We start from the raw sequence: 12,918 nt of genomic DNA, 5'->3' as shown, positions 1-12,918 counted from the left end.
GCAATATCGTGACAGACCCAGCTCAATCTAAATATAATAATAATTAGAGAAAAGCAGTTTAGTCAAGAATTCACATATGGTGTTTATGAACTGGTTCAATGAGCGATGTGGCGTAGTGGTAATACACTGAACTAGCATTCCAGAGGATCAAGGTTCGAATCTCCTAAATCACTCCAGTCAAGGCCAGGCCGACTCCTCCTCCAGTTTCCATGAACCATGCAGTTCATTTTTTTTAACCACATCCGACGTCCTCGGATTCGGCCAGAGATCACACGGCGGCTGTTGCAGGATCTTTCGGCGGATGGACGACGACGGCAGCAAGTCGCTGAACCTGGAGGAGTTCACCGAGGGCATGAACGACACCGGCCTGCAGCTGCCCGAGGACGAGGTCAAGGCCCTGTTCGAGCGCTTCGACCAGGATGGTAGCGGCACCATCAGCATGGACGAGTTCCTGCAGGAGATACGCGTGCGTGCGCTGATGTTCAAGACTAGAGTCCAGCTGTTCGGGTCTGGAGGGGTGGCAGTCATCCCCAAGCCTACTCCTTCCTCCACCGGACAATCAGGAATTAGCGAGGGAACTCTGTTAGGGTTCTCGACTGGATCCCGTGTAATCCGGATGACCAAGGGGTCCCAGATTTAGAGTGCTAGATTTGGACTGGCACTACTCAGTGGCTCACATTAGGGATTACACTTGCTCTCACTGGTAGTAAGCTGAATGTGTATGTGAGTGGAGGAGACTTGGTTGTGCTGACTCTGGGATGGGTATCCTCGGCCTCTCGGTACAATCTGTTTCTTACCGCCTATTAACCATGATGAAGTGCCATAACCATTTCCCCATGGCTTATCAGGAGCCCGTGTCACGGTGTTCCTAATTGGCAACAGGTTTATATGTGCATAAGGCACATTGCATTGAAATGATGATGAACTGATATGTTCTTGTCTCCAACTGTTTGCATTTAATGACCAGCTTTTTGGGTCTGGAGGAGTGGCAGTCATTACCTCTTAGAAGTTCAGTAAAATGGGATTTCTCCTTTCCCTTCCCCCACCCACCAATCATAAACCAGCAGGTATATGAGCAACCCCTTGAGTATCCAAATGTTCATAGCTGTCAGAATATTATTGTTTTGCCGCTTCTGTAGATAATGGTAAAACAAATAGTCGCACTCATCGCACAGATGAAAGAATGAAGAGATGAATGCATGGATTAATAAGGATTTAACTTACAGTAGTAATGACAGTCATGAAGTAGGAGCAAGTAAATGCAATGTGGTTATGGTAAATGGGAAAGCCCCGAGAAATACCCACCGGCTAGCAGCAACTTCAAGCCCCGAGAAATACCCACCGGCTAGCAGCAACTTCCACATTTTTTCTCACTGGTAAAAATCAAATTCAGGTTCTACCTCACTGGAATTCACTTTTTTAAAGTAAGCAACAATACAGAGCGTAGTGTTTTATGATATGGAATTATTAACCCTATTTATAAAAAAAATTAATTTTGTTCCTTCTTAATCAACAAAATCATAGGTCTGTTAACTGATAATTTCATTTTTTAAAATGGTGACTTCAAATGTAATGGGTATTTCAAGCCATTTATGTATTGAGATTAGTGATCGGAAAAATATATGTCTTAGGCAAATATCTAGGACGCACCGTTTTAATGTACAGTGCATGCAAACATTTCAGCGGTAATATTATAATGCTTGGAAGGCTTGGAAGTAGACAAAACTTCGTCAACCCAGCAATTAACACTTTATGTATGGTGAGGAATCGCACACCAACTGGTTGTCGCCAGGGGACAAACATACAACATAGCAAATGTGTTATTCCTGGGGCTCATTTATTAGATGTACTTCATGAGTCATGTTGTTTTGGTATATTTATTGGTACAAGTAGTGAGTTAACGAACACATGCAGCATGCAGCGTGTCAGGGAACTCCTCCCAAGTGAAATTCGAGTTGTTCGCTCCACTACTGCAGAAGACACTCATAAGGCCAATGGACACAAATTGCAATGATATGTTTTAGTTGTAATTTTGAGTAATAGTCGCCAAAATATTAGTTGCTTACCATGTGAATACCTAATGATGGACAAAGTAACGCATACTTCCAGGCATTTCATAGTTTCTGCTGAAACGTTTGCATGTGGTGTATGCCAAAACAGCAAATCCTAGAGAGTTGATTTTGTACACGAGGTCATGAATATATATAAAAAATATTATATATATCTATATATATAAATGTTATGTTGGTTTGTGTACACTTCAAAAACTCAAAAAGTTCTGCACCGATCGAGCTGAAATTTTACCATTATATACAACCCGCATCAAGGAATGTTTTTATCTACTTTTCACGTCATCAACATACCCGTGACCGCGAAAAAGTAACTGCGCCATTTTATTAATGTGTTTTCTCACCAATAAAAACAAAAAAACACGCATTTTCTGTTATGGAAACGTTTCTCCATGCCAAAGGATTTCTCTTAGCAATGGAAAAAAACTACGTCAAGTAAAGCGAGCGGGAAATGGCTATATACAATGAGAATGCTTTTATTGTGAGGTGCAATAATTAAAAAATGACTAAGCGTACCGGTATGGGACTAATTATACAATATGAATGAGGTACTTTAGTATGATCGTGTCTCGATTGTGCTGCGCCGTTATCCAAATCGTAAGTAGAGGTTATATTTTGTATTGGTCTATCACCACTTGATGTGGGATTGCATGTAGATGGTTCTAGGCTATTCATTTTTTGAACTCCTTAGACCCTATACCTTTTTTTAATTTCTAATTTAATTAGTATGTTCTATCGCCAATAACAACAATTGCATCAATCGTAAGCAGAGGTTATGTTTTGTATGGGTCTATCACCACTAGATTTGGGATTGCATGTAGATGGTTCTAGGCTATTCATTTTTTGAACTCCTTAGACCCTATACCATATTTTTAAATTTTTAATTTAATTAATATGTTCTACGGAATTGTTAAACTCACTTGATCTGCCAGGGATACCACCACATATACTTAAATTGAAAATAGGTGTGCCAATTATCCTCTTGCGGAATATTAATCAGCCAAAACTCTGCAACGGCACGCGACTTTCGGTTAAGAAATTAACGAATAACGTAGAGGAAGCAACGATTTTAACGGGGCCTTTCAAAGGTGAAAATGTCCTCATTCCTCGAATACCTATGATCCCGACCGATACACCATTTCAATTTAAAAGATTACAATTCCCAATTCGATTGGCATTTGCAATCACAATCAATAAAGTTCAAGGTCAATCTTTAGAATTGTGTGGTTTAGATTTAGATGCGGATTGCTTTTCACATGGACAACTGTATGCTGCGTGTTCCCGAGTCGGAAAACCAGATAGTCTTTATATCTACGCATACAGTGGAAAAACAAAAAATATTGTATATCCACTAGTATTGCAAAATTAAACTTATATGAAATGTATTCTTTGTTTTGTTTCCATTTCTCAACTATTCAATCACAATGTGCCACAGCAAAGCGTGGCAGGGTACAGCTAGTTATATATGAAATAGCATCAAATATCTTAAACAACTGATTTTGTGTTCACTAAGATTCATTGTTATTATTTTGATGATATAGTGAAAAGTTCTTAGTAGGTTGAAGCACCATATCGCCGTGACTAATTTTATTTCTAAAATTATGATATTTTGCATAAAGACCATTTATAAACCTGAACGCAGAATGTTCGGTGGGGTTGCAGCCGCCGATGTCGGAGACGCGACTAAAGGTGATCGACGAGGCGTTCAAGAAGCTGGACAAGTCCGGCGACGGGGTCATCACCATCGACGACCTGCGTGGCGTCTACTCCGTCAAGGGCAACCCGCGCTACCTGAACGGCGAGGAGACGGAGGAGGAGATCCTCACCAAGTTCCTGCACAACTTCGAGAAGGACGACGGCAGCTCCGACAACAAGGTGCGGGCCGGCGGGCGCACCCTTCAACCTTTTTTTTACTTTTTACGTACGAATAACGCTGGTTATCTTCCACAATTTATGGATATCTTACCAAATTTGCAAGCACTGGGTTTATTTACTTTGAACAGGAAATAATAATTGTAGAGGGAGCGATATGTCTCTGGAGCTCACAAAGGATGCCCAATTTAGGGTCATTAATCATCCACCTGTGTTCCAGAATCACCCAACTCCCCCTACTCACAAGAATCATCTAGTAATAGTCCAGAATAACTCTTCAGAAACTTATGATTCTTCCAAATTCACTTTTAATCTTTCCTTAACCATGTTTACTAAGTTTCCATTAGATAACAAAACTCTTAAATTGTCATTCGGCTTTGAATTTATAACATTCCAATTATTTTGAACTAAAAGAAACCGCTCGTCCATTTAATGTGCATTCTTCGCCAAAAATGTCAGCCCGTAAACTCATATTGCAAGAACCCTAGGAGATTCTGCGGACTCATCTTACCCGAGAGGGTGGTGCAATGGTCTGGAATCATACTCCAGACGACCCCCGTTCGAATTTCGATCCGACCATGGAAGCATAAGTGTATCTGTTCTTCTGTTGAAGCCTCTCTGGCAATTAATTGGTTAGCAAAACCAACCATAGCTGCATAAGGGTTTATGCTGTAAGTTTGATAAAAAAAAAAAAAGCTTAAAAGGAACTCGCTAAGAAGAATTGGAAAAATGACATATGGAAGTGACTAATTCTACACACAGACTTTAACATCGACAAGGAATAAATTAGCTTTAAACTTTGCTATAGCAAAATAACAACAAAAATAATATTTTGCTATCCAGATAGGGATTGTTCTCATTTTGACTTCAATTATTAACATGGAAAAAAATGCACGCACCAACTTTCTAACTTTTTACATCCCTGATCTCCCCGAAAACACTGCAGGCAAATGCTCACTTGTTACTCACTCAAAAGTTCACTTAAAGGTCATGGGCGATTCCTTTCCCAATATTCCTTTAGTGGTAGTCATGTTACCATCTCTAATTCTGTCGGAGAGATGTTAAGATCGGACAAAAAATATATCCAGAAAATGTGTATGCTTTTGCGAAGTCTTAATTGCGTCATAGTTTTTTTGATGTGCTCAAAATTTATCTCAACAACCACTCTAGGAACAAATATAAATTAAAAAATTGGGTCAATCATTGGTCCAAACATATAAAATAAAATAATACTTGGTTTCATCTAGCTCACACACACATTTTCTTATATAGTATATAAAGTTTTCAACTGACAACGTGGCACAATGTTCAGAGATTCTGAGTGGATGACAATGTAAACCTGTATATGTATATGTGTGTGTATATATATATATATAGCAGACCTTCGCGGCCATTGTCTAATCTGTATATATAAAAATCGATTTGTGTATGTATGTTCCCTATGGACTCCAAAACTGCTGGACCGATTTTGATGAAATTTTCAGGCAATCTTCAGATTAGCCCAATGGGTGATCCTCTGAAGTTTGGTAGAAATTGGACCAACAGAGGTTTTTTTTTGTCAATTTTGTGTCATATTTTCAATACAAATTAATACAAAATTAGATTTTTCTATTTTTTTATAATATTCACAATTAAAAGCGATATTAGGGTCTCTAGTTAACTATATTGGCATTCTAGGTTGAGCCACGTCAAAGTGGTAGATTGTACTGATGTTTCGTTCTACATTGCAGCATGCATCAACACGGTTGAGTAAACAACTGAACACAGTGTTGATCAAGAGTTAATCCCAGAGCGAACTCTACTTAGTACTAATACCGCATTTACGTAACTGCTTATGGCTATCCACGAGTGCAGCTAAAGATTAAATTACGTAAAGTTAAACTATATTGTCTAATGCTGTATGTATAATAATATCCTGTCATCTTGGTTTTAATTAAATTTTTGTTATTGTACCGCATAAATTTTAAACTTTTATTCTAATACCTGGCAAGACAAGGCGTAAATACATCTTTCCTAGCTTTTCTTCAACACTGTTTTAGTCAGGTATTGATGAACAGGCTCTAGCATGTAATAGTTCGGAGGAAATCACTTCTTGAATGTTGCCTACAACAAGGTCCAGAGCTAGGTCGTGTGGTCATCCGAGCCAAGAAATGCAATAAAATTTAGGCCTATGTTCTACAAGCTGTGGATTCTTTTCGAAATTAAAGATAGTGAGGATAAACCCCCATAACATTTGGCAATAGTCAGTGCTGTCGAGTGGTAGGGGAAAGGCCCAAGGCGGTTGGGAGCAAAATCCCAAGTGGAGGGCAAACCCCCCCCCCCTGCCCCCCGGTTGTGATTGGAGATTGTTTTCCTGCCTGATTTCCGTGATGATAAGAGAAAATAAACAACTCTATCACTAATGGCTATGTTATACGCACATTATACGTTTAAAGATATAGTCATGGAAATTCACTGTCTTTAGATATTTATGTTGGTAGTGTTGTTTGGAAAATTGTGCATTAAGAAATTTATAGGGTCGTGACAAAATGATTTGCCCCCGGACCATTAGTTTCTTCCTACAGTCCTGCCAATAGTTGTTCAGTGTGCCACCACGTCCACTAAAGAACGCATTGGTAGCTGCTTTTTATCATGCACCTTCATAACATTGCAGATACAAGAGGAAGAAAGCCTTTGCTGCCGCCTGAATGACTCTGAATAAGCCCTTCACGAACGTGAAGACCTTTTCTTAAAGACATTCTTGTACTGTCAAGAATTCAGTCATTTCTGTCCTCTTTGTCGACAGTATATTTTCGTCTTCGCCTGCACAACTCTCCACTTCGGAGAAGGATATAAATTGTTCTCAGTAATTCGCGTAAGGAAATCTACTGTGTCATTACGTATGGTTTGGAAAAGTCAAATCTTTGTTTCTTAAATAACAGATAACCTTAGCAGCTTTACAGCCCGAAAATCCTTTTAATTTCTCATACGTTTCAATTAAAGTGACGAAAGTCTTTTCACCTAACTCAGTTTCACGCAGGGTTTTACAAACCTAGCCAAACAGCACATTGAATAAATTTTTGTTTTATTAAAAGCCTACTTCCACATCATCACTATTTCATTTTAAGCGTTTGTGTACCGACATTTCCTAGAATTGCGGGCTTTTTGGAAGTGCCACCTGTAAAAATCCTCCGTGGGTGCGCATCAAATATCATAATGGGGAAAATATTGGAAACTGGCAAGAAATACGCGAGACAAGTGATGTGAGCGAACCTAGCGGCATGGAATGTAGGCTACATATGTTTTTGTACAATCTGTGGTTAAATTACGTGAGACTATGAGAATAGTTATAGTAGTGGCATCTAGCGGCGTGGAGTATAAAATAGTTAGAAAGCAATGCAGTAAACTGTCTCGCGCTTCGCCAATGCTAATTGGCCAAAGTTTTACATATTGTCGTGCTACGAAATTTGGTAGTATCTTAAACTATTTAGCTTTTTCTTGTTTCTTGGTTTTACTTTTGTGTTAATAATTTCTTAACATAACTATCCTTAATTTTTTATTAATTAATTGTTTTTATTAAACTAATATGTTTAAATAACTTAACTAGCTATTTATATTTCAACTGTAACATGAATTATGTGCATGGAATCACGCAGTATATAGTTTTAAAGTAACCGCCTGTACATGTCCTTTATTGAAAGTTATATTGTACCCAAAATTCTACAAACAACTTTTTTTGGGGTGGGGGGGTGGGGGGGGGGGGACTTCAGAACTGTAAACCACGCGATTTTATGCTCTTAATTCATGTTTGTTTTGAAACTTATAGGCTATAAGTTTTTAAAAACCATTGTATAAAAACTCATTATATTCTCAAAATTTTTAAAGAATTACCATTTGTTACTTTGTGGATTTAAATTTATAAACAATACTCTGTAATTGTACAACAAAATATTTTAAGATTATCTCTCCTCACAACACTATATTAAAGACAGCAAACAGTTTACAGTAAATAGAAACATAAACCAAAATATAATATTTCATGCTGAATAATTTTGAAGCATGTGCTTGTAGGGAAAGAGAAGGGAATTATTCTTCAAATCCAATGTATGTTTCACTTACATTTAGCCGTAGAGCCATGATATTTTCTACGAACTGTAAGTTAACTTCGAGGTGTTTTGCCTTCGTTTCCAGGTGACCAAAGAAGAGTTCGTCAACTACTATGCAGGTGTGAGTGCTTCTATCGATCTGGACGTGTACTTCGACTTAATGATGCGGCAGAGTTTCAAGTTATAGAAGGATGAATTCGCCTGCTGGCAGGCTTTCTAAGGCATCCGTCGTGATCATATTCAGTATAAAAAAAATGCACAAACACCAACATAATCAATAAAACTACAAGGGTTGACAATGAAAAGTGTGACGTTTCTGGTTTTATACATTTACTCATTTATTTCGCACCTCTTACAACATGCCGAAAAAATATATTGTAACTAAAAAGTAAACAGTTTTACTGTTTATGTTTTATGAAAAATAGTATGCAGTTTATAAGAAGTTTTTTTTAAAAAAAGTGTGTGTTGAATTTATTTTAATGATATTGTTAAATTTAAATTGATATAATTAATTTCTTAATTTGTAAAATTGAAATAAAATAGTGTTTTCTTAACCGTGAATGAGAGTATTTTTTATGATGATCTTAGTATTGAAAGTTCCGTAAAATAAATTAGAGTTATCTAAATTTGATAGAAACTTGTCATCAAATTTACTTGTGTTAAGTATTTACTAAAGCCAATAATTTAGCCATTTGAAGCTAATCAAGTTTTGTTAATGTATTATAAATTGTTGCAGCAGGCTATTGCAAATACCATTTCAGTATTTATTGTACGTTAATTTTTCCCAAAAATAACTAACTTTCTTATGAGTTGAGTTTAAATATACATTTACATTATTTAACAATTAGAAACGCACCTTTAAATTTAAAAGAAATAAGCTAACTTTTCGATCAGTAACACACTCGGAGAGCAACTTTGTCATTCATCGCTTAGTGTGGTCTGTAAGTAATTTTCCCGCAAAGATTGTATTTATTCTTGAAGATAAATGGCCACCCTATTTCAACATAATTACATTTTCGTGAAAACGTACAGATTTATTTGTAACAACCTAAAAAATTTAATTCATTTTACAATAATTAAAAATATCATTTAATTTCACCAAATCTAAATAACTAAATTCTTGCTAGCCGCTCAACGCCAATTTGTTTTATGTATATATACTTAACCTAATTTAACTATTAATTTTGGTTGAAAGAGGTTCGAGTTAGCTAAGACTCTAAGTGCGTCTCAGACCGAAGGAAAATGTTTACTTTAAGACCGCTTTGTCATGCCGGGTTTTAAACATGCAGGAAGGGTAGCATGCATCGTGTCTTTTAATCTGGGATTAGACAGCCATGGCAGTGATTGACACCATGTCATAACTCTAGACTGTAACGAGTCAAGTTAAGGTAAAACCCAGGGCACAGCCATGCGGGGTCAAAAGGTACAGAAGAGAAGAGTATGGTGCGAAACAGGATTTTGCCTTAGCAGAAAACATCATACCATGCATTGATTGGAATCTCGGACGTTACTATCCGCATTGTTTTATTGGGTGGTCTTATTTTGATAACCAGTGGCGTATGCGCCCTGCGACTTATCATTGACGCTGTCGGAATAAGTCCTCTAGAGGATTGATCCAATGGTTTCATTACGCTAGAGACTGTCGGAATGTTCAAATGCTTATTCTTGAAACTGTTTTACAAAGTATCAGAATTATCATCGTCGGGTTAACGAAAAGTCTCTTTAGAAGTGTGGCATTGTTTCTTTTATTGTTGACGTCACTGGTAGAAGGCCAGTCACAATCAAGAAAGGAGCATCACCACGAAACTGTGTGTAGTTTTCTCTTTCTCTATTCTTCTCTAATCTCTTGGTAGAGGTATAAGGTTTGTGTGTATAAGTCCGTATGCTACAATGAAAGGTTTCCGCTAAAAGCTTTCGACAAAACTGCTGCTCTAGGCTCCGTGTTAGTAATCTATGCCACGATAATTTACCCACAGTATCTGCAAAGCGAATTTTAACTTCATTTATTGTTAATAAATATTTACACTTGTATCACTTAAGACACACCTTTTTTAGTCTTTAGTTTCTGATATTTTAGCTCAAACTCGTGTAATGTTGTTGTGTACATAAATAATAAATGTTGTGCAGTGTTTGTTGGTTGAAAAAATAATTTATGAATGTGTACTTTGATTTTATAATAACTATAAATCATTATAAAGGATAACTTTTATGGATAAGTTCTTTGCAAATATTGCCGGGTGGGTGGGGGTGGGGAATTTGATCGTTTTGTAGACTAGCAGCTTCTGGAAAAAAATTCTTCAAATTTATCAAAACATCTTTCAGCAACTATCCTTTTGTGACATATTGTTTATTTTTAAATAATGGTGTAGGTTTAATTGTTAATTGTTTAAATGTTTTTAATGATATCATACACATGTGACTACTTGCATGACAATAATGTAGGATAGGTTTGTAAGATAGGGAGAAGAAAAAAACTTTATTTTCACAATTAATTTTAATAGAGCCAAATTCACATAGGCTTAACTGGACTCATTTTAAATGCATTTAAATTCCGGAATAGGTCTACTTTTTTATGAATAAATAAGCATAGCCTACATAAGCCTACCACTAGTTCTGATTCAATAATAACATGAAACCTTTTTCTGCAATATTTAGTGTGAAAGACGGATTAGGTAATACGGAAATATCATCACAAAAAACTATTTACAAATTCGTGTCAAAAATTTAACATGACGAAAATTTCCATATTTTTCATGTAAAAGACAGTAACAAATGAATTTGCAAAATTTTACTTCTAAAACTTTCGTTTATGTTTAAGAAACTGTTTGATATCGCTAATAACAGAAACGAATTTAATATCCTTAGACTCTGAATTGTAGTTCATTTATAAGCTAATTTTTATGAACACGCAGATTTTATAATCTAGAATGACACTCGTGTGCAATTTTTAAATGCACTACTTTGCTCATATTCCATAAGAGTTTATATAAAATTCTATTTTTTTTTCTTTGGAATGAAATTAAATTTCAAAAATATATATATAACCTACAAGTCAGCGATATTCTTACCTTCATTATCACATTGGTTATTTTTATCTGCATATACATCACATGATATAAGGAGCAGGTGAATAAGTTATCTCGCTGACCTAAACCAACCACACGTCTACACTATTTTACAATATTTAAATGTAGTAAATGTAACATAAACCAACCATCCACGAGATTTTAAAGTATTTCCTGACCACAATGGAGCATCCATTGTCTACAAATTGAAGTTCCGTAAAACAACGAGATCTCAAATATCTAGAGGAATTGCTGTCCCGCCAGCCAAGGAGGTAGCGGAAAATTTCCAACAGTTTAATACGCCATTCTGATACCCAGTGGCGCAACAACAGGGGGGGGGGGGGGCAAGGATATTTTGCCCCCCCCCCCTGAATCCTTGAAGTGGGGGCAAACGGGGGCAAAGAAAGTGCTGTGTAATCAATTTTTAGATAATAAAACCGCTTAAATAGCACCATTCTCCACCTTGAAATACAAATGTTTCCCGGGGGAGGACCCCCGGACACCCCCCCACCCCCTCCCCCGCTTCAATAGGGATGATCGATGATTCTTTATAAAAAGGTATATTGCCCCCCCCCCCCCCCCTTTTGAAAATTTAGTTGTTGTGCCCCTGCTGATATCTAATTCCACTAGCGAGTGTTCGAGAATAGAGTTTAACAATTCTCGGTCGGACTGTAATCATTCTTCTAGAGGAATTATTCCGACAGTGTCAAGAATAGGGCCCCTGGCGGTGGACAGCAGCACCTGTAACGCACCGAAACGTGGCAAGTTGGCAACCCTGCCCGCCGGCAGGGTCACGTGGTCATGTCCGTGGACCAGTCTCCACCGCCGCGCGACCTCGTGACGCACGCACTTCGATCAAGGTCGCTCCCGGCGGCCCGGCTGCGGCGAGGTCGTGAGCCACACCGCGCCGGCGCGCCTACCGGTCACTCGCGGAACTAGAGCCGCAGCGCCACCAGCGCGAGTGTTCCGCTCCCAGCCGCCAGATGGCAGTAATGTTTCAGGCGGCAGCCTGACGGGGCCGGCAGTTTGTGAATCAGTTTAATTGTACTAATTTATTTCATCTATCATGAACAGAAAAATAAGTTGCCGAAGTATTTCACATTGTTAATTAAAATTACAAATATTTTGCCTATTACGGGTATAATTTCACAGAGAAAAATGTTTCTCAGCCATGTCCAAACCTTTCTACGTTTCTACACTTCGGGAAAGTGTCCTAATTCGAACAGCATTTAACTTGCATGTAGAAGTTTCTTTTTATGGTTTAGTTAAGAACATTTTTTTTTTAACACTAATAAATACTAAATGTTTGTTGCAAATAAATATATAAGTAGTCTATTACGTGGGGAAATGTTTGGTGGTCTACAACTCGTGATTATCAGGCCGAAACAGTAGCGAATGTTTGTTTTTGTTGTTTATGATTAAGGCAGTGGCGTAGCCAGGATTTGCGTATGGGGGGTGTTAAGAAGCATGGCCCTCCCCCCCCCCCCCCCCCCCGTATTAAAGCGGTGGGTCTGGGGGGTCCTCCCCCGGAAAATTTGGATTTTAAGGTGTAAAATAGTGCTATTTTAGCAGTTTTCGGTTCTTAAATTTAAATATTGTAATGGTAAAATTTTTATTAATTTTAATATTATGAAATTTGTTTGAGTGATGAATAAGAAATTAATTAAAGATTTGGTGCTAAGGGGGGGGGGGTTAACTCCTGAACCCCCCCTCCCCCCCCCCCCCCCCCCCCCCCCCCCCCCCCGGTGCTACGCCCCTGAGTGAGTGCGAGACCAGAAACCGAGGTTTCTATAATTCGCTTGGTGCATTGTAAAGCAGGTGCACCCC

The 12,918-nt window shown here is 37.9% G+C and overlaps 1 protein-coding gene across 1 annotated transcript in view; it reads left to right on the top strand.

The window, feature by feature from the left end:
• The window catches only part of LOC134533544 (calcyphosin-like protein), a 31,638-nt gene extending 23,051 nt beyond the window's left edge, over nt 1-8,587 (top strand). The window contains exons 3-5 of the mRNA XM_063371078.1: nt 289-466; nt 3,732-3,944; nt 8,112-8,587. Of these exons, the coding sequence (XP_063227148.1) occupies nt 289-466; nt 3,732-3,944; nt 8,112-8,213 (493 nt within the window). The 3' untranslated portion in view covers nt 8,214-8,587. The remainder of the gene's footprint in view (nt 1-288; nt 467-3,731; nt 3,945-8,111) is intronic.
• Nucleotides 8,588-12,918: the final 4,331 nt, after the last annotated feature.

Source organism: Bacillus rossius, chromosome 6, assembly GCF_032445375.1.
Source record: "Bacillus rossius redtenbacheri isolate Brsri chromosome 6, Brsri_v3, whole genome shotgun sequence".
Taxonomy (NCBI): domain Eukaryota; kingdom Metazoa; phylum Arthropoda; class Insecta; order Phasmatodea; family Bacillidae; genus Bacillus; species Bacillus rossius.
Note: the sequence above shows the minus strand (reverse complement) of the source record. Positions and strands in the feature narration are given on the sequence as shown.